Genomic DNA, 27,850 nt, shown 5'->3' with positions numbered 1-27,850 from the left:
TCAAGCTAGATCACGTTGACGAATTCTTCCGGATCGAACTTGTCCAATTTCAGGTAAGCCTCTAAGAGAGTCCGCAGTTTCGAAAATCTCTTCGAGGTTTGTACTAATCAAATAATAAATAAATAAATTTTTAAACGTAAATATACAAACCATAATAATGACTCAATACTTTTTTTCAAGCAAAACAAATCAACAGCAGCAAACTAACCAGATGGGTTTCGACCAATGCCTAATTAAGCTGGTTAAAGTTTAACTGCTAACGCAACTATCTGTCTCGTATCAGAAATAGCCCACGAGTAATTTTATTATTCAATTGTAATCTGAGCATATTCCGCACACAGACCAGAAGATTGCTATCAAATAAAGCGACTATTGTTTTATGTTTAAAGTTAAAAATTACTTTATGATGGCTCTTACCATGGGGTTTCAAGTACTTTCAACCCGTTGGGACAAGTGCGATTAAATTCTTGCCAGGGTTCTCCACATCCATTGCCAAGGTAGCGTAATTGTATGGCAGTGTTGCTCCTAAACAATTATAAGATGGTAAAGGTATGAAAAAGGTCAGAAAAACAAAACGTCTCCTTTTTGCTATTATTTAAAACCTCACTACCACTAAGCAGGGCCGTAGAGAGGATAATTTGGGCTCGGTAGCCTACCAATGAAGTCTTCAGGCCCAAATGAAAGCACACCTAAGACAAACGCTTTGTATCTAAAGAACACGCGATAATTTTTCCAAGCTTCCGGGCCCCTTGAAAAGGTTACGGGTCCCAAAAATTATCCCCGCCCTAGTCCAAAAGTACCCTTGAACCCCTTTAAAAACGCTACTCCCACTAAGCATCATTTTTGTTTCTCATATTTTTCTTCACTGTAGCTTTTCTAATGCAGCAACCGCACTGCGACTAAAACTAATTATATCATATAGCCAGGCAGACGGCAAGTGTAGGCCTACTCAACGCTTGCATTGAAAACTAAGATCATAAAGTTCAAGGTTCTAAATCAGTAGTCCCTGGTTATGCCCATGGTTAATAGTCCCATCCGCTTATTAAGCCCAATTTGGTCCGGTCCGGAATTACTCTTATTCATTCCTACAATAAAACAAACAGGTTAATAAGTCTAAAACGCCACTTAGTCAGCCCAGTTTCGAATACATTTGCTTGAAATTGTGTAAATTGGAGTCATAATTCATTATTTTCCGTCTTGCTTTCGCCAATTTTACGTTTTATTACGCTGCTAACTCAGGTCGTTATGTTCTCCGATTGTTGGGTTGTACCAAACACGGCTCGTTGCTGATACAACTTGCAAAAAAACGCAATTTTCGCCGCTCCGCAAAAATGTCTGGAGTAGACTATACTGTACGGTATAACGGATCGTTTGTGTAGAGTTGTTAACAGATTTAGTAACTTTTATCCGCAGTACACCGGCCATAGTCAATTATGCGTGTAGGAGGGATATATATTATGCGTATCATCATCATCATTTTCAGCCTGTGAGAGCCCACTGCAGAGCGAAGCCTTCCCCTTTTCATGCCAATTTACATGATTATGTGCTAGTTGGTACCAATTAGTTGTATTGCATTGTTTGTCAATGTCGTCCCTCCATCTTACTTTTGGTTTTCCTTTCTTTCTTTTGGTTTCTCGTAGTGTCCATGTTGTTAATTTTTTAGTCCATCTATTGTCCTGATATCTTGCTATATGACCTGCCCAGGACCATTTTAGTTTCTTGATTGTGCTTAATATATCTCGTAATTTCGTTTGATTTCTGATCCATTCGGCAGTCTTTTTATCTCGCCATGTTAAACCATCATGATTCGTTCATGTGCTCTCTGCATAGTTCTTAGTTTAAGTGTTAATTTCTTTGTAAGGTTCCAAGTTTCTGCACCATATGTAGCGGTTGGAAAGATGCATTGATCGTAGACTTGTTTCTTGAGAGAAAGAGGCAGTTTTGACTTAAATATCGAACTTGCTCTTCCGAAGGCTTGCCATCCAAATTATGCGTATACTATGTATTAAATCCACCTCTAAATACTGAGGATACTTACTGAGGATAATCTGGTCTGCAGCAAGCGCTCCACCCACTCCAATCAAAATTACAGCAAGGTCCTAAAGCATAAAAATCATGTAAAGCTAAACGTTCAAATCAGTTCAGTTTAGTTATTTTTAGTTTCCGACCATCATATCAAAAACAACACACGTCAACATAGCAAAGGTCGAGAAAAATTTAGAAGATGATTTCTCAAGTTGGATCCTCACTCTAAGATCCCCCATCTTTATTTTGTATCCGAAATTGCGATATGCAACACGATAACTTGATGTAATTTGGACTAGTCGTAAATTTTCCTTGAATATAAAATTACTGGGCAGTGCATCCTATGGATCCGTAGTTGGGCTTCTCTCTTGCACAAGCTTGCTGGGCGTGCAGTTGTTCTTTTAGGTACGTTTTATTACCACCTCATCATTTTTGCTAAAAAAGGATAGTTTGTAGTAGTCATAGACAACGCTTTTCATGTTTATTTTAACAGCCTGCAACTACGTATGGTTTCAGACCGTTGCGACTTACCAGAATCACAATTTCTAGAATCGATTGCTCCTATGATATTAGTAAAACAGAAACCGCTTCCGGGGTTTCCCCCTTGGCATTTTCGAGATCGAGTCTGAAAAGTACAGTACAGTTTAGTACCTTATTGCCAAAACTATCCTAAAACCTTTATGAATGGTAACTTTCAAACAAACAAATAACCAACCAAGGCTTTGAGCTGCTGTTTTCCCAATGCATCATTTATAGCCTATTGCACACAGCGCTGTTGAAAGAGCAACTTAGGCCCAGTGCCAATGGCATGGCATTGAGCCCCTAAATAAGACACTTTCAAAAAATGGCAGGACTCCAAAAATATGCGTTTCTTTATTTGTTCCCTTCTCCCGGGAAAGATTTCGGGCCCTTACAATGTTCACATGCCCAAGTCCAAAAGCAACCCCTGGATCTCCTTGTCAATGCTATTGATTTCATTACGCAACGCTACAAAACTCATTATCGTGGCTAGACTAAACAGAATAATGAATATTGCAAAGCCTAGCAGACTTTACTACAATGTTCAACGTAACTTGGTTTCAACCACTTACTTCCACTCCAGTGCCGCACGAGGAGCTGCAGGGCCCCCAGTTAGACCACCCGCCCCAAATAGCACAAGGGTGTACTTGACAGGACCTAGACTCAGAAATCCTTTCCCCAGTGCACGATTGAGTTCGTTCGCGATTGTTAAAACCGAACCCACAAGTTGCAGAACATTGGCTCCAAGAACTCCAAGAACTCCAAAAACCTTGAACAAAATTTGAAACTCTTAAATCTTATGTTAATAAAGCTGGTAGAATTTAAGTTAGGCTACAATTTACAATAATTTTGTTCAAAATTTCAAACCACAATGTGATTTGTAGACTAAAATTCCACTACTCACAGTAGAGTAGTAGACTATCATTAGTTGTCAAAGCACGATATTTGTCTTAAAAACTTCAAAAAAAAGTAAGTTACAGAATAAACTGTCAAAACTTACCAGTGTTAGTATTGCATGCTCTGGTTTCATATTCATCGTCCCGTTCACAAGTGTGAGTACGGCGTCTCGACTGTTGACCACCGCCGCAGGTCACTGGGCAGGGCGTCCATTGTTCCCAAGCGTTCCATTGCCCTGGATCGGTGTTACATGGCACAGTCTCACGCTGCGGATCTTGTTCGCAAGTGTTTTGTCGTTCTCTGAAATTATGTTTGTTTTAAAAGACGACAAAGTAACTCGAAGTCGAATGAATATGAGTCAATTTTATATTTGCATTTTCTTGTCTAAAACTAAGTCACATCATTTTTTTTTATGTTTTTCTATTAATTTTCTATTTATATATTATTCATTTTTGATAAAAAAAAAAAAGGGACATTTTGGACCCACCTAGTCATGTAGCCTCCATTACAAGTTGCCGAGCAAGCTGTGAATTGTGTCCACTGAGAAAAGCTCCCCTCTCCAGCATCACAGGGAGATCTTTCAAAATACTCTCCGCTGCATCCTGACATACCCAATATACCGTCCTGACAATCTCTGTTACGTGTACGGAAGCCACTCCCACACGACACCGAACACTCCCCGAACGCTGTCCACCCGGACCAGTATGGACAAAGTTGCGTGCCGCATTCCTTTTAAAAATTATGAATTGTTAACGAAATCTCAGAAGAGCAATCACTTTTCACATGTTTTTTATTCATATTCAGGCTTACGTCCAGTATACTGAAGATTTGGATTAATTGGACGGAAAGGCAAGAAAGCCAACCTTCGTTTCCACCGTCAAGCAAGTCTTCAAGTGTTATGCCAAAGACACAGTCACATGATCTAGAGCGGTGTCGAACTAGTACCCTTTCTAACGTCGACCAGGGCTCTCACCACTCGGCCATGCTGCTGACAGGGCCATCAGACTGAGTCCACCCTACAGTATGAGTTACGAGCAAAAGTCATACGGAAAGTTCAAGAAGCCTATACTACTTGAAAAGTACTTCCGATTAATGGAAGATTTGCATTTTCTGTGAAAGAATCTGTGAATCTGTGAATCAGAATCAGTGAAACTGCTGATTGCATTTCTGTGAAAGAATGCAATCAGTAATTTTACTGATTACAACCATGGCCACCTAAAGATACGGCCTGATTTGTCACATTTTGCAGAAATTTCTAGGTTTTTCTAACTTTGGGCGAACGTTTAAATATATTTTTCAAAAAATTAGATTTTTACGCTTTCTTTATTCTTTTTCCCAGATGACACAATAGGTTTTAACATCCTCACATGTTAAAAAACAAAGAAAATTTGATTTTGTAGATTTTAGTCAGACTGTTAATTTTCAATAACAGTCTGATTTTGCGTTTTTCAACTTACTTTTTCTCATTTGCTACTGCTTCCCCAAGGCAACAAAAAAGTTTTTTGTCATTAGGAAACCGCAAAAAGTAAAAACATCTCAAAAAATGTCAGTTAAGCACTAGCAGTAGCTCTAATCAAAATCTGCAAAATGTGACAAATCAGGCCGCATCTCCAGGTGGCCATGTTACAACATATAATCTAAACCTGCACAATGCGCTTTTAATGAACTTACTTTGACGTCTGTTTGACTTTCTAAACCACAAGAATGTGATCGACTTCTCGTTTGCGTGCTCCCGCCACACGTGACAGAACATCGGCTCCAGGGAGACCAAGCAGAGTAACTTCCAGCAAAAGTGTTGCAAATTCCAGTATCAATCTCATCTTCCAATCCGCAAGTGTGTGATCGTCTCTGAAAGTCGTTCCATTTTAAATACAGTTCTACCACACGAAGAGAAACGATTGATATATATAAATAATATCTACAGTACAGTAAAATGTTACCATAGTTTGTTTCGGCTAGTGAGAACATTAGCAAACTTTCTCTAATCAAAAAACATCTTACTGAACTTATTAAGCAGTCCAAGCTATAACAAAAAACAAAAATTTCTCCATTGCTTGACTGTAAACCAAAGACTTTTTGTATATAATTACAGCTACAACACAATAAAAACGTAATATATCTACCTATATAATTATTATAAGTAATGATACGTATAAATACGCTAACACCAAATACTGTAGAGACATAGGTTACAGTTATTATTCACTAAAAACTAACACGCTATTTCAACCTTATTGGGATCATCAGAAGGTTCTTATTCGAACATAATTTCCAATCTTAATAAGGGAGACAAAACCTGTTAAGGTTTTTAGTGAATAGCAACTGTATTTGATGTAATTCGCTCAACTTGTTTTTTTGCTTAGCATTGAGCGCTTTTTTGTAATATTAGTAGTACTTGTTGTTGTATAAATAAGCTAATATATCTTTAGATTTCAAACATTTGTATAAACCGAGTCTGTTATAGAGTTGTTTTCTTTACGATGTCAAGATTTTTCAGTCAGAAATTATCAGTTTATTCCATTATTTAAAATACTTTTTTTCAAAAAGTTAAATCTTTTGGTGAAAGTTAAGATAATTTATTCCAAAAAACTAGAAAGGGTTTATTTGTGGAAAAACATCTGAAAAGACTAACCCGCGTATAAAAGCCCCCACCACATGTCGCAGAACAAGTCGACCAAGCTGTCCAGGCTGTCCAAGTGCCGGCAAAAATATTACAATTTTCTTCTGCAAGTTCTACAGCTCCAGTACAGGAGTGAATTCGTCTGCGTCCTCTTGTTCCCCCTCCACAAGTTCTCGTGCAAGTCGTCCACTGAGACCATAAGCCAAAATTTCCTTTAAAATAAAATTTGTGTTTTACATAATATAATAAATACAACAAAAACAAAGCGTTATAGTTTCACAAATTTAAACCTATACAAAAATATGTTGAACCATAGGCATACGAAGCCGAGCAACGTTATCAAGTTTAACATATTAAGGATTAATTATTATATTTACAAAAAACACAAAACTACGCAACAATTAAATATCGAACGTTTTCGACATCACAAGATGTCCTCTTCAGGAATAATATACATACAACTTATACATACTATTCCTGAAGAGGACATCTTGTGATGTCGAAAACGTTCGATATTTAATTGTTGCGTAGTTTTGTGTTTTTTGTAAATATAATAATCTTTAATATGTTAAACTTGATAACGTTGCTCGGCTTCGTATGCCTATGGTTCAACAAGACAAACTCTCTACCGAAGCTGTAAAAATATGTTTGTTATGTAAGAATAAGGAAAGGTAGTCTTCAGTTCTGAGCTTTGAGGAACGAGAAGATAAGGTTCTCATCACACTAGTAGGCCTTCGGCACTAATGAGAGTAAGGTGGCCAGTTTCAGATAGAGATAAGCGGTGTTTATCAACAACGAGTTTAAGATTGGTATCGAACGAGGTTCACATTATTGGAAAGGCGACGTCGCTACGCCACCCAACTCAAGACTAAACCAACGCAAAATGACAGCATGGGTTGTGCAAAATTTAAATCTCAATTGTACGACATGACAAAGTTGTTTCATGAAAACCTGAAAATGTGTTGCAAGGACGTGTGTCCATTTCCGGCTCCTGTCCGCAAGTGTGGTCGCGCCGTCGTGTGTGAAACCCTCCCCCACAAGTTACCTGAATACATCAAACTTATAGCAGATGGAAGTGAACTGCTAGGCCTTAGATTTATAGAATAACATCTTATGAAGCGAATTGACAATTTAATGCCAAAGTAGTTGTGAAATAACAGCCACCAGTTGCTTCGTTGTGCCAGTGTCCTTTTATAGGCTTACCAAGCGATCTTTGTGCAATTATAGTTTGGGAAATATGTCTTTCTTGTTTACTCCTTGCAATGCAATTTAACTTTTTTTTCTATAACCCTAACTGCTAACTTTTCTATTTTGCACCCAACTGATGTGAAATAAATTATTATTATCAAGATCAATATGAGGATAAAATGATTGATGTCCGTATACTAATTTCAAACCGCTTACACTGCATTGTGTCCATACACTCCAGTTCTGCCAAACCCCGTCTCCTATGCTGCAAGGAAGAGTCTCAGACGGCTCGCCAAGGCATCCAACACCGACCATTCCCAGAATACATTCTCTGTTACGAGAACGAACTCCTGTAAAGCCGACGAAATTTATTACACTTGAATTAGACAAGTAATTACAGTTGTTACTCAATTTCACAATGATATCCAGAGACAAATGTGAGTGTACTAGTCCATAACAAAGACGATTGAGACCCAACTTTCACTCGTTGAAAAAAGAAACACTCATACAGTATGTACGTGGTTTGACGTAACTTTTTTAGCCTTCTTTTTTTGTATAATGATTATAATCGTCATAAAATAAATCGTTTATTTTATTGCGATGGGCAGTTTCCAATCGTGATTTAGGGCTTGTAACGTATTCTATGCGATACCATAACTTCATACGATACGGTCCATATAGCACAAAGAATATTTATTTTTTGATCTTATAAAATCTTCATAATATAGTATTGTAGTGGGAGGAAGGCAGGAGTGGAATTGATGAAGACCCAACAAAGGAAGCCTTTTTAGGCTAAAATAGTGACGATCATTTTTCGTGCTTGCATTTTGCATCAAAACTGCCACCAGAGCCGCATGTCACTTTTTTCCCTTTGGCATCAATAGTGAATTAACTCATTAGGTAAACGTTGTAAATGGTCAAAACAAGATAAAATTGAAGGAAAAGAAAAGTCATTTTTTTAATTCCTATTCAAACTCGTTCTATAGCCATTTACCTTGAAAACAAGTAACGCTGCAAGTGGACCAAGTTGTCCATGCTGCCCAATAAGGACACCTTGCATTAATGCACTCTTTGGAGACTACTTGCGGTTGACTTTGGCAGGTATTTGTTCTTCTGCGGGTTTGTGTACCTCCACCACATGTTTGAGTACAAGGGGTCCATAGAGTCCACTGCGATGTAACACCGTCTGGAATACATCATTTACATCTGAATTAGCTTACAACGTATTCATCTGCTCAAATCAACAGCTTACGCATTGAATGTCTACTTTTTTTTGTACCGTAGCCTATGTTTATCTGTCTTGCAAAAATCATAATATTGCTGGTTATCAGATTGAGATATCACTTCACAGTAAAGAATAGTTGTAAATTTCTAATAAAGATTGATTTGGTTTTAAAGTTTGTGAGGCATGTTACATTTCCTTACTTCCAGCGTTGCAAGTTCGAACTTGGCTGTCAACTGGTTCATTCGGAGAACAAGTACTAAATCGACGTCGATTCTGTTCTCCATTGCCGCAGCTGACTGAGCAAGGAGTCCAACGGTTCCATGGCTGGACAATGCAGCATATAGCAGTGCCACATTGCCGTGCCTGAAAAGAACATAAAATGAGTGAGTATTGAACAGCTAGGAAGTTTTTAAGCTCAAACACGCCCAATATAATCCATGATAAAATATACAGGCTGAACCCCTCTGCATAATTAATTAGGCCTATTGCAATTCTTGCAGAGAAAAGAAGTCGATTTGTGATTCAAACAGAAACAGTTGATTTAGTGTTTTGGCAAAAAAAATCTTATTTTTAAAGTTAAAATAAATGTGGTTTCCGTTTTTTACGATTATAGCCTACAACTATAGATTTGTATAAAACAATCAGCAAACTACCTCATTTTGATCTTGCAGTCCACAGTATCCTTTGCGCAGTCTTGATTGGGTACCTCCTCCACAAGTTCGGGTGCATGGTCCGTAAAATCCCCAATTTCCGTGAAAAGCCCTTCTTCCACATGGACGAGATTCAGTGTCCGCATTACGGTTGCACAAATGCATTCGACGACGTGTCTGACTTCCTAAAAGCGGTTGTAGGTTCACTATGAGTGGTGCAGTCAGTTGCCTATCAGTGGTTGCCCAACAGCCAGTCCAGTTCAGCGGGTCACAGCCGAAAGAATGGCTATAGGCATTCTCTCCAGAGCAGCTTACTGTATATAATCATGAGAGAATAGCTCAATCGGTTAGCGAGTGACTTCGTGAACGAAGAAGCTTCAAGCTCAAGCGGCGCCGGTTCGACTCTCGGGCAGGGCCGTAGCCAGACCGCAGAGCAAGGGGGGCCCAATTTTTTTTAGGAGGGGGGGGCCGAAAAAATTGAATCATTATAATTGTAGTTGTTGCTCGAGAATGTTGGGATTTTGCCAGGGGGGGCGAATTTTTTTTTCAGGGGAGCAAGGCCCCCTCTGGCCCCCGCCTGGCTACGGGCCTGCTCTCGGAGTGTGCGCTGAGCAACGCATTCTAAAGGCTGCTCTCGATTCAGCGGCACCTAATGGATGGAATAAATATCTGGCAACAACACTTCAACTATTGGAAACTTCACTCTGTCAATCTCGGTAACCGGCCCTGCGTCAAGAGCCTCTACAAGTATGCAAAACTGTTAGAAATAACCTATCAAGGCTTTGTCAGATAAAGATTCAAAATCAACCAAACCAGAAATCAAGGGCTATATTCGAGAGGCCACTCCGCAATCGACGGTTTCTGATCAAGGTTTTCTTCTTTTAAATGACTACGGTTTTTTTCAAGGTTTTCTTCCTACCCTTAAATGACAAGACCTGCAAGGCTATATATGAACAGGGCTACAAAACGTTGTTCATGTGCTACTGCTCGAATCAAAAAGGTATTTTTTCTATCAGGGCGGCTAGTCCTTCCCATGCGCTCATATGTCAGAATCCAGTAGCACTTCTTGAAACATACCGCCGAGTGCTCGGTTTGCGTTGCAGCCGATAGTTCATATATTGTAATTTTTATTGATATAAATTATTTCATTTACGTTCGAGGAAAGAAAAATCAAAACAATATCGATTTCATTCTGCTAAAAGCACGTGTCCTGAGAAGAAATTAAACGTGAATGAAAGTAGAAAACTAACTCTATTATCTACTTGCTTTCTCGTTTTCTTAATTTAAACCGTAACCACCAGAAATAGGCTAAGTTTGAAGAGGAAAAAAACAAATTTCGAAAAAAACAGTTTTAGTTTCACCTCCAGCGCAAGTGGATGAACAAGCGGTCCACAATCCCCATTGGGCGTGGCCTCCTTCGCTTCCACAAGTCTGAGATTCTTCGTTTATTTCTGCTGTGCACTGATGACGTTGCAGTCGAGACTGAAGATATTGGTTATTAGGGTGAAGACAGAATTATATTTAAGTTATTTCTGAGTATATTTCCATCGTTGCATATTATGCCTAGCGTATATTCCATTAATATCATTGAAATTTGTTTCCACTGTTTGACTTATAAAAAAAAACCTGAACTTTAGACGGGAAACTTAAAGCTGACTTAAACTTTGAAATCACATCATTTGACTTTTCCAGCTGTACTTGTTTTTTTACAAATACGACGGGACAGACTAAATAGTAACGCCAGAAACCTATTAATTATCAGCACTGTGTTGAAGAGGTGTGTTTGCTAACCAATGTGGCTAGCAAAATGTAAATGAAATGCTTTACCAATGAGTGCACAGCTCATTACTCACTATAGCCTACCCAGTGGGACTTCTTCTCATTAGCGTTACTATAAGTCTTGCAATTGCTTTAAAACTTTTAAGCTATAGTGATGACATTGTTTTACTTGCCAATAATTAAATTTATAGTTTCAAACATTCTGAATTTAGTTGATAAACTTTGGTTAAAATAGGCTGGGTTGATGATTGGCCAGGGCTTGTAACACAGCTTTCCATCAAAGGTTATAAAGGGCTGTTTTGAATTGCAGGACAGCTTACTTGTTGTAGGCTATGTTTGTTTTTTCAAATGCTCAGTGCGTGCATGTAAGTCTCTACATTAACGTTTTTAAATGTGCTTGTTTACTTACTCTTGTGCCTGTACAAGTTGATGAGCAAGGACTCCAAGTGCCCCAATCGTGGTAAGTTCCTGGACTCCCACAATTCCTTCTTTCCACACGAACAGGCAGACCACACGTGTGAGTGGCTGTACGTGTCTGACTGCCTCCCTGGCAAGTTCTTGAACAAGCTGACCAAGGACCAGGCTCTGAATATCTACCAGGGTCAGTGTTGCACGACCTGGAAAAATAAAAGTAGTTTTGGACACTACCTACTTCGCAGGGGCGCGGGAAGTAGGGGTGATCAAGGGGCTTCAGCCCCTCCTAGAACAAATTTAGCCCCCTTGGAATTTTCAATAATTGCTTTAGCCCCCCCTAGAAAATTCTGACAATTTAAGGTAGGCCTTCATAACATATTTTCAGAATTTTTTTCGAACAATAATTGCTACGATGAATCAAGTTTATGTTAACTTACGTGTGGTCGCGCTCATCATTTGCAATAAAGAGTCGTCAATCACAGGGAGCTATACCTCGCAATAGCGGTACTAGCCACCCTCCCTACCAAAACGGAGGTCCATCGTTTATTGGACATCATTTTGCAATATTTACATTTCATGCGTACTTCTGAACATTACAATAATACAAGATAGCCTATTGCTTTGTCATGTCTGACCGATATGACAGAAGATAGTGCAATGAGAGGAGACGCACATGCAAACATATTCGGCTTGATAAAACAAGCACGCACGATGCGGCTTTATTTTGTGATTACCTGCAGCGGTGAAGTTTTTCAGCCTGCAGAAGCCGTGGCAAGACAGCCCCAAAACAAGATCTTTGCTTCTTCAGTTTTGGAATCAATCACCATTCTCCGCGAACGCATCAAAAATCTCAGAAAAGATGAATCCGTTTCCAAGCTTATGCAAGTAACGAACGTCTTTGCGTCTGTCAATAACCTAAAGACGCCAAAGGATCCCCGAGTGAGCAAAACTCCAGCAAGATTTAGAAATATAGAGGAATCGGATACTTTATCGTCTGCGGGAGAAGGAGCTTGGAAACGGCAATGCATCGAAGCCCTTGATTTGGTTCAAGCTGAGCTTGATGGAAGATTCGACCAGGCGGTTCTGCTTACAGCAGCCAACAGAGAGAAGGCCTTTTTGAGATGTGCAAACGGTGAGGAAAGATAAAGATCTGATACTGAGATCAGCTTACCCGATGCCATCGCCCAAAAGTGGAACTTACTTTGCTTAGCGATGTTGTAAGTGGAAAAACCGCGAACTCCGTTCAAAAGGTTGCTGAGATATTATCGCAACTAAACCCTCAAACACTAGATCTTTTCAAAGAAACGCGAAAATTCGTGAAGCTCTGCCTTTGCCTCTCGGTTTCTGCTGCATCATCACAACGTTCTTTTTCTGCTCTAAGACGCTTGAAAACGTGGTTGAGAAGCTCAATGACACAAAAAAGACTTATGGTACTTATCTTGCGTTGATGCATGTCCACCAAAACATTTTGGACACTGTCGATGTCAAAGAACTCATGACACAGTTCTTACAGAAAACACCTGAGCGAAAATCAATCTTCGGAAGCGTGTGAGAGCACATTTTCACAAACTGTCGTTTTCACATCACTTTCTAAATTGTTCGTTTTCGTTCTTCATTTGTTAAAATTTACAATGTGTGTGTTTTGGCGCCGTTTTTTTTTTTATACAGGAGGTGACCGAATGCCCACTACCAGTTTAAAATTTTCTCCCACATACGGGGGTCTGGGGGGCAAAGTCCCCCAGAAGCTGACAACACTACGGCAGCTTCAGCCCCCCCCCCCTAGAGAAAAATAGTTCCCGCGCCACTGTGCTACTTGTCATACTGAGATAAGCACACTACATTAACAAAGCAATCAATCCTTTGGCATAATAATGGCCGAAACAAAAAAAGTAACATTAAATCATATTCCTTACCAGCTTTTGTCACTTATAAAAATGTATTGATAGCAAATAGTAGAAGCACCAAAACATGACGTTATCTAGGTCAAGATGGAGGTGCCATCTGCGATGCTTAAACAGTTTATTAATGAGTGGCTAAACTCACTGAACATCTCTTTCGTCTGCAAGTGTTCCACAAATATGAACACGTGTTCGTGTCATGAATCCACCTCCACAAGTGCGAGAGCATGGGCTGAATTGGCCGTACGCTCCATACCCCGCATCTTCACCACAAAAAGATGATTGAGGCTGAGTAGCGCTGGTGCATGAATGAGTGCGGGTTCGGGTCCGTTTACCACCAGGACAGCTTTGGCTACACTGTCCCCACACCCCCCAAGTAGTCCACCCACCGTTACTGATGAAACAATACTGCAAAAATATAAAAATGATAAGTTTGCATAGCTGCTAGTTAAAATATAAACTGAAAATCGTCTAAACTGTAATTTTTCAAACGTTTTACTGACGATTTCGTTCCCATAATGATTTGAGAAATGTCATAAAAGTTTGGTTTTAACTGTCTCAATGCTTTCTGTACACAATTGAATAATATACATGCTAAGCAACATAGATACAGATTAATTCACTGCATAATAAAATAGATATCAAGCACGTATTTTCAGTTGCTTACTCTACGCTCAACGTTTGCTGCAATGTCTTCGCATGTGTTCACTCTCTGCCTTGTTACAATCCCATATCCACAAGTAGTTGTGCAGGCTGACCATGTGCTCCAGTCAGAGAAATTGCAGCAAGGTTTAATCGTGCAGACTCTCGCTTCTCGCCCATTTTCACGTTCATTTTCGGGAAGTGTTGACGCTAAAATCAGAATAAACATTAGACTTAATTGACATCGCATGAAATAACTTGCGTTTTTTTTTGGTGACTGCAGCTAGCCTCGGCTACTACAGGATGTTGAAAATTTTGACCAGTTTTATTTTCGACGCTTTGTCAGCCTATTTCAGGGCCCATTGGTGTTTAGTGTGTGCAATATTTTATGTCTGTCTGAAAAAGAAAGATGGAAATGGAAGTGCTGCTCCCAAAGCTCCATGTTCAATAGCGTAGGCTACATTACGCAAAGCTGTGGTAACGGCATCCGACAGCCCTGGTTGGAGGCCTATCTTCGTCTAGGGCACACTTATTTTTGGTTTGTCCACCATGTTTCTGCTATTTGAAATAAAATGAAAAGTATAATGAAGACGATTGCAGAGTTTTAGTAGTCGATATGGAAGTTATTGCCAACTGTAAAGTAGCTGTTGCAAGTAGTAGTGCACATTTATTTTGAAATCGACGAAGACGTTGTTGTTCAAAATTTAATTTCTTTAAGTGCTAGAAGTCGTGAACCATTCGTCAGTTTAAGAATTTTCATCTATCATCTCACAAGTAAAACTACTCGACCATTTATTTGACTGTTTAACGATGGATATCACAATAAACTACGTCACCAAGGTCTCTTTACGTGTAAGAACTAGAAAAAATTGTGACAACCCTCGTAGTGCTTACGCAGTCAGGGCCTCTGAGAGAAATTTTCACTTGGGGTACGAAGAGTCATTCCGGGCCCCCCTCTCACTCCAAGCCCCCTTTGTCTTTGGCAAATGGTGTGATGTTTGCTTAGACGTATTCCACACCATACAACATTTTACTGCAGAATTGGACATCTGTGTGCAATAATAGTATCAAGCTGCAGTAGAACTATTCTTTAATTTTAACAGGCTATGCACAATAATACCGTACTGAATATGAAAGAGGATAAATATGTAATTTCCCTCATATGATATAAGTTAAGCCTACCCTGCCCTGCTGCCAGATAAGACTGAGCATCATACAATACAAGTTTATAACAACAGAGAATGGCATTGGCCTACCCTAGATTAAATTCTATTCCCATGCATCTGAATAATGACATAATGTAAGTCGCTCCGATAGCTCAGTTGGTTAGCGCGTGTGAACGAAGAAGCTTCAAGATCAAGCGGCGCTGGTTCGACTTTCGGGGTGTGCGCTTGAGAAACGCATTTTAAGGACTGCTCTCCATTCAGTGGCACCTAATGGATGTAATAATTCCCCGGCAACAAGACTTCAACAATCGGAAATTTCACTCTGCCAATCTCGGTAACCGGCCCTGCTTCAAGAGCCTCTACAATTTACATCTACAAATATGCGAAACAACCAGGAATAACCTATCAAGGCTTTGGCAGTCCGAGGATAAAGATTCAAAACCAAGTTTGCCCCCTTTTTCAAATAGTTTTTAAAAAACACAAAAAAGCCCAAAAACACCCGGGCATAAAAAACTAGCGGTTCCTCAACCCTGCTATGCCTCCCCCCCCCCCCCGGACAGGACAATAACCACCTTTTATGATTTAATTTAGGGTGCTTTTAACAGAACATGTTTGCATGTAAAGCATTAAGTCACCCATTTGGACACCTAATTTCCTTCCGGGCCCTTTTGCTACATTACAGGCCCCCAAGGACTAACGAATAACAACTTTTATGCTTGAATTTAGTCGTTTAGGATGGTTTTAACCAAACATTTTTGCGCATAAACTATAAAATCACAATTTCGGGCCCCCCAACAATCACAGGCCTGGGCCCTCAAGGGTATGCCGTACCCTCCGTACCCCCCTCTCGTAGGCCTTGTACGCAGTGCCAACAAAAATCAAATTTTACAAATTTTATCTTGAAAATTGTGATCCGACCAACGCACAATAATGTTTGTTTCATTTTTTTCTTAACAAACATTCATCCTATTCTTGAAAACAACATAATTTCTTGAAAATAACTTTGATTTGAGTTACTAACGGACAGATTCTTCAATCATATTGTAGCCGTTTGTTTCAACAATTGAAAAGTAACGAATTGTTACACAAGATATTCATTGAGTTTTCATAAAATAATTATAATTACCACAGGAATGGAGCCGTGTCCGAAATTGATGACCGCTGCCGCACGTACGATCACATGTTGTCCATGGAGAGTACACCCCCCATGATCCCATGGATCCACATTGCTGAGTTTGCTCCTAAATGCCACCAAGAGAAAATCTTCATCACTGACAAAAAGCTACAAATCCAATTTCTGTTGCTCTGAATTTTGTTAAAAACTAGTAACAAAAACTAGTAAAAACTAACAAAAACTGGCAAAAACTAGCTGTGGAACCTGTGCTGTAGTTTGCCATTACAAAAATTGCTGTTGTCAGAATATCAAGCCTACGTAATTTAATCGTATCACCAGAAATCTTGTTAGTGAGATTATGCTTTTCGATATTTTATCACAGTTTTAAAAATTTTGCCACCACTCTTGAAAGAATCTAATATTTATAGTACGAGCTGCAACCAGCTTACCTCATATTCTCCAGTGCACATCCGAACTTTTCTTCTGACTTGCTGACCGCCAACACAGCTTTGTGAGCATATGCTCCATGGCCCCCAAGCACCATAATCGCCTAAAGAGCATTTCAGTAAGTTTATAAATGCAACTTTTGCACCAATAAGTAGTAAAATTTCCAAAAAGAACTGTTTTAAAAAATTTTCAGTTCCGATATTATATTGCTACCAGTTGTTTTGCTTTTATATCAGTTAGCCTATGTAGTTATAGTTAATTATTGCCTCCAACTTTTTCTGGTCTTTGATTTTGGTTTACCAATCACGTCTTAAGATCGGGTGCTCCAATAGCAATTGTTTATGCTACCGATTAATTTAACGATCTGACTAGTTATTCGACAATCAATTTGCCCGAAGTTTATTGGTGGATTAGTAACCGACGGTTTTATTATTAAGCTGATTATGATTGGTACATAAGGAATCAAAATTAGTAATAGGCCTCATACATCCATGCCTATATCACAGGTATGTTGTCACATTACAACCATTATTGTTTTTTCTAGCCGTCTAACTAGTGCTTTGAATGTTCTTTGCGTTGTGCTACTGATACTAAAAATTGCATTTCAGATTTTGGTTTGATCTGGTGTTGATGTGACTGAAATAATTTAGTTCTGTAACTCCTGTTGACTGAGGAAAACACAGAAATAGTCACAAATTTGAGGAAAAGTGCATAAAGTTGTTTGGCGTGAAATCGCTAAGTGCATGTTGTATTAAAACAGATAAAAAAAAAACGAAAAAAACGTTAAAAGTTCCAATGCCCTTGAAGCCATAAAGGTAAAATATATCACTGGAATAAGGCACTCAGCTGTGACCCTTTCATACATGCAGTGCATCTGTGCAGATACCCGACTGTAAAAATATGATACAAATATATCTCTGACTTTATTTCGGTATTTTACCATTGGATCCGCACGGTTGGGACTCGGTTCGAGGAGCCAATCCGCAAGGGTTGAATTGACGCTTTGTCCTTGTTCCAACGCACGTTGAACTGCAAGCACTAAATTCTCCCCATGGACTGTACTCAGCTTCTCTTCCACAAGTAGTAACATCCCGTTCCTGAACATTGGTACAAGAATGGCGCCGAGTGCGTACAGCTTGACCTCCTGGACATGATGATGAGCAGGGACCAAATGAAGTCCTGGTTGAAAATAAAAAAGGCAGACATGACAATGAGTAGGCTACTAAAAATAAATTGATTTTACAACTGATAAATCATAGTAAACTTTTGCTGAAAATATCAGCAATGAATTTTATAATAATAACTTTCATATTAACAAGATCATTTTTTCGTAAAATAGCGGAAGACAAATCCTTGTATCGACCCTCTAAATTTTACCATACATTATCATCCCACCGCCTTAAGAAAGATAGCAAGCACCAAAAGACAATGTTGCATGAGTAGCCTACAGGCACAGACAAAGCAACCGCTACATGGAATTAAAAAAGCAAAGCAAAATAAGATGTTTTTACCATGAAGAGAAAGCCCCAGGTCCACCACAGGACCTCGTTTCTGTATCGGTAGTAGTCAAGCAGGAGTGTCCTCTCTGTCTGGTTTGAACTCCTCCACTGCATGAGGAACTGCAACCACCCCACGGAGTCCAATCTCCGTAGTTTCCGCTTCCTGTTTTCAAAACATTTAGCATCCTTCAATTCAGAAATAAATGAGACTTTAAGTAACAAGCATCTTATTTCAAATATGATACTTCATTTTATTACTTAAGTTAAACGATCATAAGATGTTCTCGATAGTGATCCTCTGAAAATGACAGAAACATCTTCTGACAGGTGTCAAACCCACAATGCTTGATATGAATGACTAGGTTACATGTATTGAAACACAAATAATTTATTTTCTCGCTAGTTATAGAACATGTTAAACAGGTGAAAAATCTATTTCGATCTCCTCCAGTCAAATTTATTCTATAGCTCACTTATAGAATACGCTTTCCTCATGATCATCTAGCAGATTAAAACCGATTTTTTAGTTATTTAAAACTGAAGTGCCGCTTGTTGAAAAATACGTTTGTTTGTGCTGTAGAGCTATTTGGAATATTCTGCATGTATTTCGACATCAAAACGTAGCAATAAATGCTGATAATAATTGTTTTGATAAAAAACAATTATTAGGCCTGTAGGCTACTATTAGTCATTAAAAAATCTTTGTTTGCTTGGTAATGCTAAACTAAATGATAAACTCTCTACAGTCTTTAAATCTACTTATCAAGACAAGACTTAGCACTCCGTAATACATTGAGCATTTCTTTTGCTAACAATGCCGGCTGTGACCAGGGGCGTAGACAGCACAAAAATTCGGAGTGGGGAACGGGGCAAACTAGTATTGTTGCACATGCGAGTGAGTCCAGCAACGAGCCAGCGAATGCAGAGCACCCACAAGAGGGTATAGGTCCCTCTCACAGAAAATTTTGAAAATAATACCTTAAAATCTGAGAGTATTTTCAGCCTAAATCAACAGCCAAATTTGATGCTCTACAGAATGTGAAATTTTTATTTAAAACACTTGGAGTGGTAGCAATTGGCCCCTTTGCCTCCCTGGCTGTGACGTTTGTATAGCTTTCCCGGTAACTTAGAGATTTCCAGTCAATGAAGGTACGTCATAATACATATACATAAATAATCATTATTGTATAATTATAATCATCATCATCATCATAATCCATCGTCGGTTTGTTCCCCACTAGTGGGGGTGGCCGATTGTTTCCTCGCAGCAATTGTTTTAATTCCTTTTCTCCATTTCACTCTGTCCCTTGCATCTTCCTCCTTCAGTCCGACTTTTTTAAATTCATCCTTCACTTGTTGTTTCCACGTTCTTCTTGGACGACCGCGTTTCCTCTTCCCATCCACCTTTAGATCTAGTGCCTTTCTAAGAAAACTTCCTTCCTCCTTATCACATGTCCATACCATCTTACTCCATTTGCCCTTGCCAGTTGGTCTATGGTCTCTCTCATCTCTAGCATATCCAACAATTCTTCAGTCCTTTTTTCCCTTCTCGTTTTCACCCCACACATTGCTCTCACCATTGACCTTTCCGTTCTTCTCAGGATTGCCAGTTCACTCTCTCTCAATATCCATGTCTCGCTACCATATAGCATTGCAGGCCGCACACAGCTCCGATATACTTTCCCTTTCATCCTTAGTGACAATTTTCTGCCATACAACATTTCCCCACATTCCCTGAACTTTGCCCAGCCCAATCTTGCCCTTGTTGTCACCGCTGCTTCACATCCACCACTTCCATTTATCCGATCACCCAGATAACAGAAGTCTGTCACTGTTTCGATGCCATGGCAGAACTCATCATCATGGCTTTCCACTTCATTCCTTCCTTTACTGCATTTCCCACAAACAAAACACTTCGCCAATCTTGTTGCGGCTCTCTTGACATTAGCACATCTTGCATGTACCCACTTTCCACATTCCTTGTATTGCATTGAATAAGTTTATCAATTAAGTTTTATCAGTTTATCATAATAAGTTTATCAATTAAATTCACCTTTATCGGTTTACTCACCAAGGTTACAAGTTAGCGACTCCACGTCATCTGAAATGTGAGGACATTTGTCTGATCTTCGTCTTGTTTTTGTACCCTGATGAAAAAATGGACGTTTTTGCAAATACCTTGCTGCATTTTGTTGCCTCTTTACTGAGCAAATTAACATGTAAAATACTGTAGCAGAATACTGTTTAAAATTAACTCTTCTGTGACATACGAAGCTTCAACTACTTTGGAAGCTGAAGCAGTGCTCGAACAGTAAGGTTGATGTCTGTAAATAACACGGTTGCAAAACATAACAAATATTTATTTCAGTATAAATAGCACTTTAAACACATCATATTACTATTGTTTATAATTTATTATAAAAATTGTTGTCTACAAACGTACCCTTCCGCATGTTGTGCTGCACTCCGTCCACCCAGACCATGGGTATCTTCCACAGCAGGCTTGTGTGTTGCAGTCCCTTCTCTCGGTGTTTGCAGTAAGACACGTATGTTGCTGAAGTAAACAGCTTTGCTTTTACTCAACATGGTAGGCTTTTAGTCTGCCTACCAAGTAGGCTACCAAGTAAAGTTTATATATATGTAGAACTTGAAGGTAAGTTTTCTGTGTGACGCATTTAGGACTTCTGTGAAAAAGTTAACTTTTCAGTTATTCGCTGACAAACACATTCTCTTTGTAATTTATTTACTGGCTACGTGGTGAAAACTTCTGACGTTAGATTGACGTAAATCCGGTGAATCATTCATTTTCTTATAAATTGATTATGATACCAATCCAAACAAGATCTAACGGTGTCCGACGTTTTCTTCGTAAACAGTTCTTCGTAAAGCAATTCTTCGTAAGCAATTTTTCGTAAAACAATTCTTCGTAAAGTTAATTCTTTGTAAAACAATTCTTCCCAAAGCATTTATTCGTGCATGCAATGGAGATTTGATGTATACGAAGAAATGCTTTACGAAAAATTCTTTTACGGATTTCATTTCACCAACAACTGTTTACGAACAATTGTTTTACGAAGAATTGCTTACGAAGAATTGCTTTACGAAGAATTGTTTACGAAGAATTCGCCTATAACCGATGTAACAGAGTAGTCCCCGCTTCTTAAGCCCACCTTGGGACAGGACGATTTAGGCTTATGCCGGTCGGCCTAGCGGGAGACTAATTTCTACCACTCCTATACGGCCGACTGTAATATCGCTAATAGTTACTAAATATTTAAACAACTGTACACAACGATCGGTTCTTTTCGAAAATTGCGTTTTCTGCGAATTGTGTTAACAACGAGCCGTGTTTTGTACAACCCAATAAAATGAGATCCTGGTTAAACGGCTTGTGACGAAACAGTTCAATTAAGAACTGAGTTAGCAGCGTAAATAAGCATGAAATGTTCGAAAGCAAGATGAAAATAGTAAATTGTTAAGCTTTTTACACAAATTCAAGCTACGTTTGATCCGAGTAGCAAAAACGGTAGCGCGTTACTTTTCATCGACTGGTAGCGAGTAACGATAGGCCCGCTCTTTTTTGTCATATTGTAGCGGTAGCCCCGCTCTTTTTTGTCATATTGTAGCGGTAGCGCGCTTACTTTAAAAGTAACATATGTCAACCTCTGCTGATGCTATAGCAAACGTATTTGCAACTGATTCGTGGTGTAAGCAAAACGTTTACTTACTTGACTGCGGCTCTGGGTACCTCCGCCACAAGATTGTGTACAAGCTGACCACAGAGTCCAAGGCATATATCTTCCAAAAGATGAAACACCAGTATTGCAAGGAAGAGATTGTGTGTCTTCTCCACTGCAACCTGCATTTTGTTTTTCAGTAATAAAATTTTTGTGGCTCTAAAATTACTACTGTATACTGTTTGCATTCGTATGCAGTCCCTTGCTTCATAAGCTATAAACAAGTAGCTGCCGCTGCCCATTTCCACGACTCCGTCAGTGGAGCAGATCTATCTAAACAAATTTCCAGCAAGTTTTGAGATAGGAAGTTTTTTCTTGAGGCGGAAAAATGTTCTTTAAGGCATTGATCTTCATTATTCTACTTAGCACATGGAAACTAAATACCACCTTGCAATGAGTTTTTTTCCATCAGTTTTACACAAATTAAACAATAGCCTACAAACCTCTGCCAGGTTCACCACCCAAACACCGACGGGTTCTAGTTCTTGTTCCAACTCCACAAGAAAGACTGCATGGACTGTAGCCAGACCAGCCACCCCAGTAGGCGCAAATGCGTCCAACTGGACTAGCACACGGTCTGAAAAAATATCACTTGTTCAACTCAGGATACCGCATCTTAGGTGTTGCCTGGCCTAAACGTTTAGTCCCCGAAGCAGCCTAGTTTCCAAGCGATATCTTGCATATAGTAGCTAAAATTACCTTCGTGTAAACAGAAAATGATGACAGCAATAGAAAGCTTACATGTTTGGAAAACGCAAAAAAACTGATTACGAACGTACTCAGTAGGCTAACATGTATTTTTTTTCTGTATCTCATATTCGGCAGAAAGAAAGATTAGAAGGAACTTAAAGCAAAATAGGTTTCGAGAGGTTAAAACATCTGTCATAATTGCGTGGCATAGCTTTGTTAACTAGTAGCCTACAGGATGTGCAAAGCATTCTCAGTTTTAAGATTAACCTTCGGTCGCTCCAAGCTCCTTGGCATTCACCGGTTCCTGGGATACAATGCTGACAACGACGAATTCGCATTTGACTTCCAATACCGCAGACTCCTTCGCACGCACCCCACCCACCCCATGGATACCAAAAACATCCTGAAACAAACAAAGTTGTGTCATTGCAACCTGCATTGTTGTTGACGGATTTTGTAAAAAAAATTACGTTCCACTTGATTTTCAAGACAAGCCTAAAGAAATGCAATAAATATCATAGTTTTCTAAAACAAAAATACAAGCATCATCTTTTTGAAATGTGTGTCATCTGCAAATACAATCTGTTGATCTTTCCTGAACTCATATCCTAGATTTCAAACTTAAGAAGAGTTACGTTGATATAGCAAAAGGTGAGTGTTGGGCTATAATAGCTCTAAAAAACGAATAGTGTAAACATTTATCTGTAAGACCTTTACCTTTGTCACGCTTTTGAAGCTCAATCTGGATTTATCACAAATAGTGCACAAGTAGACAATTGGATACATATTTCTTGCTTACGTGGTTTTTCTGTTGTCGACAGTGGAAAATTGGTACTCGGGGTCGGATAAACGGGATATGGAGTGTTTATCGGATTCGTAATGGTAGAAGTAGATGGGTTGACTTGAAGGATGCTGCGCAATGTATTGAACTCATTTGTACCGATTAAACCGGATGTTCGAAGGGCAGTGAGGAATGCGAGTCCTCCATCTTGGATTATCATCACTGCACCTTTGATGCCACGCATTGCGTTGAATACTAAATTGTTTACTTGATTTCTTGTAAGTCCAAAAGCAGAATCTACAAACAACAATAAATCTGTTTATTATATGCAGTAGTTGAAGCTACTAATAGTTTTTCGTTGCTTTTCGTATTTTTCCGCACTTGAGGATATTGGCTCGACGGCTGTAAAGCTTAGTGGTGAGAGCCCTGGTTTGACGTTCGAAAGGCCACCGGTTCGACACCACTCAATGGCATGTGGCTGTGTCTTTGGCAAGACACTTAAAGGTATGTCGGCGATGGCGGAGTGGCGCCTCTTCGACTAGATCCCTTAGTTTCTCTCATGAATATTTACAGTTGGCTGCTCTTGAGAGAAATACCCACAGTTTTTCTTATAGCTATGGTCTGCTGAACTAAACTGAAGGTCTGAAGGACTTTGAAAAATCAATGTATAATAGCCTACCACATTTTACTATATTTTTACAGCATATAGGAGAATGACTGGAATTATTAATAGACCCACAATCAAACATTGCAGCCGCATGTATTTACCATATGCCTAGACATTGTAAAGTTGCCAACTGTCTATTTGTAAAGTTCTAGCCATTTTAAAACGATGGCAAATAGCAAACAAACGACAATCTAAAGTCTTTTTAACAGTGCAAAGCTGGTAATTCATTATTTGAATGATGCACCCTGGGAACAAACGAAAAGTAGCCTAATAAATTACCAAAAAAATGGTCATCCAATTAAAGAAGCACTTTGAGTTGTGACTGATAAAGTGCATTATTCTTAAATTTGCGTTTTCACCTGGACAATTTCTCCCATTCCTTTTGATACATTCAATTAAACCGTCCATGAAAACTCGATAATTGGTTTGCTTTGTGCCTATGCCACTTTTGTCATCTAAGGATAGTTCGTCGAGTTTGGAGTAGATAAAAGTCGATGGTTGCTGCTTTGTACAAACTGGTTCTGCATTCTATAAAAATCGTAGCAAAATAAGTCATGTGAAAAAAATGCAAAACGTTCTGTTCTAACTTATAAACCACACTAGCCGAGCATGCTGGACTTATATTTGGTTGTATCCTCTAATTACGCGGCTGCATAGTCTAGTGGTGAGAGCTCTGGAACGGCAATCGAAAGGGAGCCGATTCGACAACACTCAAGAACATGCGGCTGTGTCTTTGGCAGGACACTTATAGGCATGCCTGAAGTTGGACACGATGATTGGCTTCCTTGCCTTACCGTTCACTTAATCTAAATCTTCAACCACCTGGTTTAAGCCTGGATACGACAAAAGAAAAATTACGGATCCTTCATATAAGTGTTCGAGCTCAAAGAAAAAACTATAGAGAGACGAGTAGAGGAAAATGATTGCCAAAGCTATCCAAAGTTGGCCTCTATTGAGCAGGATATGATTGAGTAGCTCACTAAATTTAATTCAGTTTTATTGTTAATCATGATTAGGTTACATTTAATTTTAATTCTTTTGCAAAGGTGGAAGTTTCAGACATTTGGTAGACTAGATTTTACTTCAAAGAAAAAACATCGCAGAGCTGTTAAAAGTATGAAATAAGAAAATCAAACTCTCGGTTTGCACATACTCAAAGGTAATCACAAAAAACGTCAGTAAAGCATTGAAACAACTCTTAAATCAAATATAGTTATTACTATCTGAAGCCTTTACAAATTGTTTCACCTAACGGATCATCAGAAGGTCTTATTCAAATAGAATCTAAAACAACTCTTATGTTTTTTGATTTTTCTTTCGCATTCATCAGATCATCGTTGCAACTATTGCTAGAAAAGATACCAATAAGGTATCAATAGAAACATATGATCAAATAAGCTACATATTCAAGACATTACTTCTTTGTCATCCAAGTAGCAACACCCTTTTGACAAGCATTCTTTTTCAGTGAAGTTGGTTTTCATGCAAGAAGTTGGTTTCACGAAATTTTCATTGTCATCCTTTTCCGTTTGACAAACGAGTCCTAGAAATATTTCTTGATAAAGTATCTTCATAAAATTTAAGGATTAGGCTTAGTCTGAAAATCTAAAGCTTGATTTTATGTAACAACTCCAACACACATAGTGGCCTACAGGATGACACGAGCAATACCAACCAAAAAATAATTGAGTTCATATCTTGGCTTTTATCCTAACGATTACCCTACAGACCTAATCGAAACGTTGAATCTCAGGTACAGTAATAGTCCGAACTTTAGAAAATACAACATAAAAAATAAAGTCTTGAGTAATAAGTGAACATAGTAGTGTGACCCCGTCAAACCACCTTATTGGCCCCTCAATCGCCGTTTTGGACTACTAAGCCATAACAATTAAACCAGATATGTCTGCGGAACTAATGTGGTAGAAAAACCGACTTATTGAATTCTACTGTATTTTAGCCAAAGTTGTGCGACTAACATCTAGAACTTTCTCAGTCAGTGTGAAGTTCAAGCTTGGGAACAACTTTACTTGGAATGCATTTTTATATGAATTTTTTAAAGCATTTATTGAATTTTATAATTTTCTAGCAAGTGCTAAAAAAATAACATTATCAAGTTATCACAGACAGTGTAAAGCAGATCTTGCGTTCTTTCAGAAATTTTACGCAAGGCACTGCTGTTTCGGCAAGAATATGTATCGTACGGAATCTAGCAGGGACAAGTTGACCAAAATACACTAGACAGGGGACTGAGAAGAACTATAGCCTAAGAGAGCAATTTTGTTATAAAAACAAACTTACTGAAAATGATTTCTATGATTTGTCGTCGTTTGACGAATGCATCAATGTAGGAGTCGTCTTCTTTATTAATTGATTTTGTTGTGTAGCCAAAAGCAGACGCAATCGTCTCCATGTCAGCTTGTTCTGTCGTTGTGGTAGGTGAAGTTGTCGTTCTTGGCGTAACTGTAGGCGTTGTAATGGACACATGTTCTGATGTTGCAGTTGTCCCATTCGTAAATTGTTGTGACACTTCTGCGCCAGAGCCCTCAGTTGAAACATTAGTAACTGCCGTGAAGGTAGAAGTGCTAAAACTTGTGACAATTTGTGCCCCAGAGCAGCTCCAGATGAACAAAGCGATTCCGAAAAACGTCGTTTGTAAGATCCGCATGATGACACGATTGAGTTACCTACAAACAAAAGGTGAGAGTTTTATTGCCAGGTGACACTAAATTGATTAATTAAGCTGTTGCGTCTTTTAAAGGGCGGGGAAACCCTAATTAACTTTGCGAGTTTTTTGTTTCAGCGTGATGTCATTGTGTACAACATGCGTTTTAGCAATAAAAAAATCCAAATTTTGTTGCCCTCCTCTCGCTAAGGCCGCTTTTGTTTCATACCCGTTTGCGAGGTCTCGCGCGCATCAAGCTGTGATTCTGTTCGCTGTGACGTCACAAGGTACATATAGTTGTGGCCAAAAGTTTAAGACCAGACTTGATTTATGACGATTTTTGCATTACTTCAAAATACTGCATCATATATTGTTTCAGTTGCATCATCTTTATGCATCATCTTATATCTGATGCAGTATTTTGAAGTAATGGAAAAATCGTCATAAATCAAGTCTGGTCTTAAACTTTTGGCCACAACTATATGTACCTTGTGACGTCACAGCGAACAGAATCACAGCTTGATGCGCGCGAGACCTCGCAAACGCGTATGAAACAAAAGCGGCCTTAGCGAGAGGAGGGCTACAAAATTTGGATTTTTTTATTGCTAAAACGCATGTTGTACACAATGACATCACGCTGAAACAAAAAACTCGCAAAAAGTTAATTTGGGTTTCCCCGCCCTTTAATGTTACGACTGATAGAAAGAGAACTCCTACACTGTTACCGTTATGCTTTTGAAAACACCAGTTGCATAGTAGCGGACAGTCCATAAATGTTCACGTTTCTGCTTTTATTAGTTATGACCTGATTCAGATTAGCGACTTACAATTAGTGTCGTGCAATAAAAAAATAAATTCTTTTTGCTGTTGTTAAACCTTTTACGCTTCGTTCGAAAGGTACAACACAATTTGCTTTCGTTTACAGCACGTCATAATTGTTTCTTTATAGTGGGATCAATTGTTCTAACTACATCTCGAGAAACTTAACAACGTAATAAACTGATTTTGTTTTCAAAAGTAGCCCATATTTGTTATTTTTTAATTGTTCACAGCGCACTGCTGTTCTCCACAACATTAACAAAAAAGCAGTGATACAAGTTACGTTTTATTTCTGAATGTTTTTGCGCAAACGGTGGTATCAGTTTTGGATTTTCAAGAAAGGTGCAGTATGGTAAAGAAAATATGAATTTTTGTCTTCATTCTGTGACAACAATGGAAAATTAATGG

The 27,850-nt window shown here is 38.9% G+C and overlaps 1 protein-coding gene across 1 annotated transcript; it reads right to left on the bottom strand.

The window, feature by feature from the left end:
* Window positions 1-26,626, bottom strand: LOC145782334 (uncharacterized). The gene is made up of 31 exons (XM_082594124.1): window positions 26,260-26,626; window positions 25,377-25,501; window positions 24,318-24,486; window positions 23,346-23,588; window positions 22,778-22,913; window positions 22,264-22,397; window positions 21,812-21,942; window positions 20,527-20,637; window positions 20,155-20,230; window positions 18,096-18,246; window positions 17,525-17,763; window positions 16,587-16,687; window positions 16,150-16,264; window positions 13,883-14,067; window positions 13,361-13,623; window positions 11,313-11,520; window positions 10,486-10,606; window positions 9,128-9,309; window positions 8,675-8,837; window positions 8,244-8,435; window positions 7,466-7,599; window positions 7,013-7,106; window positions 6,074-6,273; window positions 5,113-5,289; window positions 3,929-4,170; window positions 3,545-3,741; window positions 3,117-3,313; window positions 2,557-2,650; window positions 2,039-2,099; window positions 418-525; window positions 1-103 (listed from the first exon to the last, which is right to left on the bottom strand). Exons 1-31 carry the CDS (start codon window positions 26,624-26,626, stop codon window positions 1-3), a joined length of 5,019 nt encoding a protein of 1,672 aa, XP_082450250.1.
* Window positions 26,627-27,850: the final 1,224 nt, after the last annotated feature.

This window comes from Aplidium turbinatum, chromosome 13 (assembly GCF_918807975.1).
Source record: "Aplidium turbinatum chromosome 13, kaAplTurb1.1, whole genome shotgun sequence".
Classification (NCBI taxonomy): domain Eukaryota; kingdom Metazoa; phylum Chordata; class Ascidiacea; order Aplousobranchia; family Polyclinidae; genus Aplidium; species Aplidium turbinatum.
This window is presented reverse-complemented; position numbering and strand designations above follow the sequence as displayed.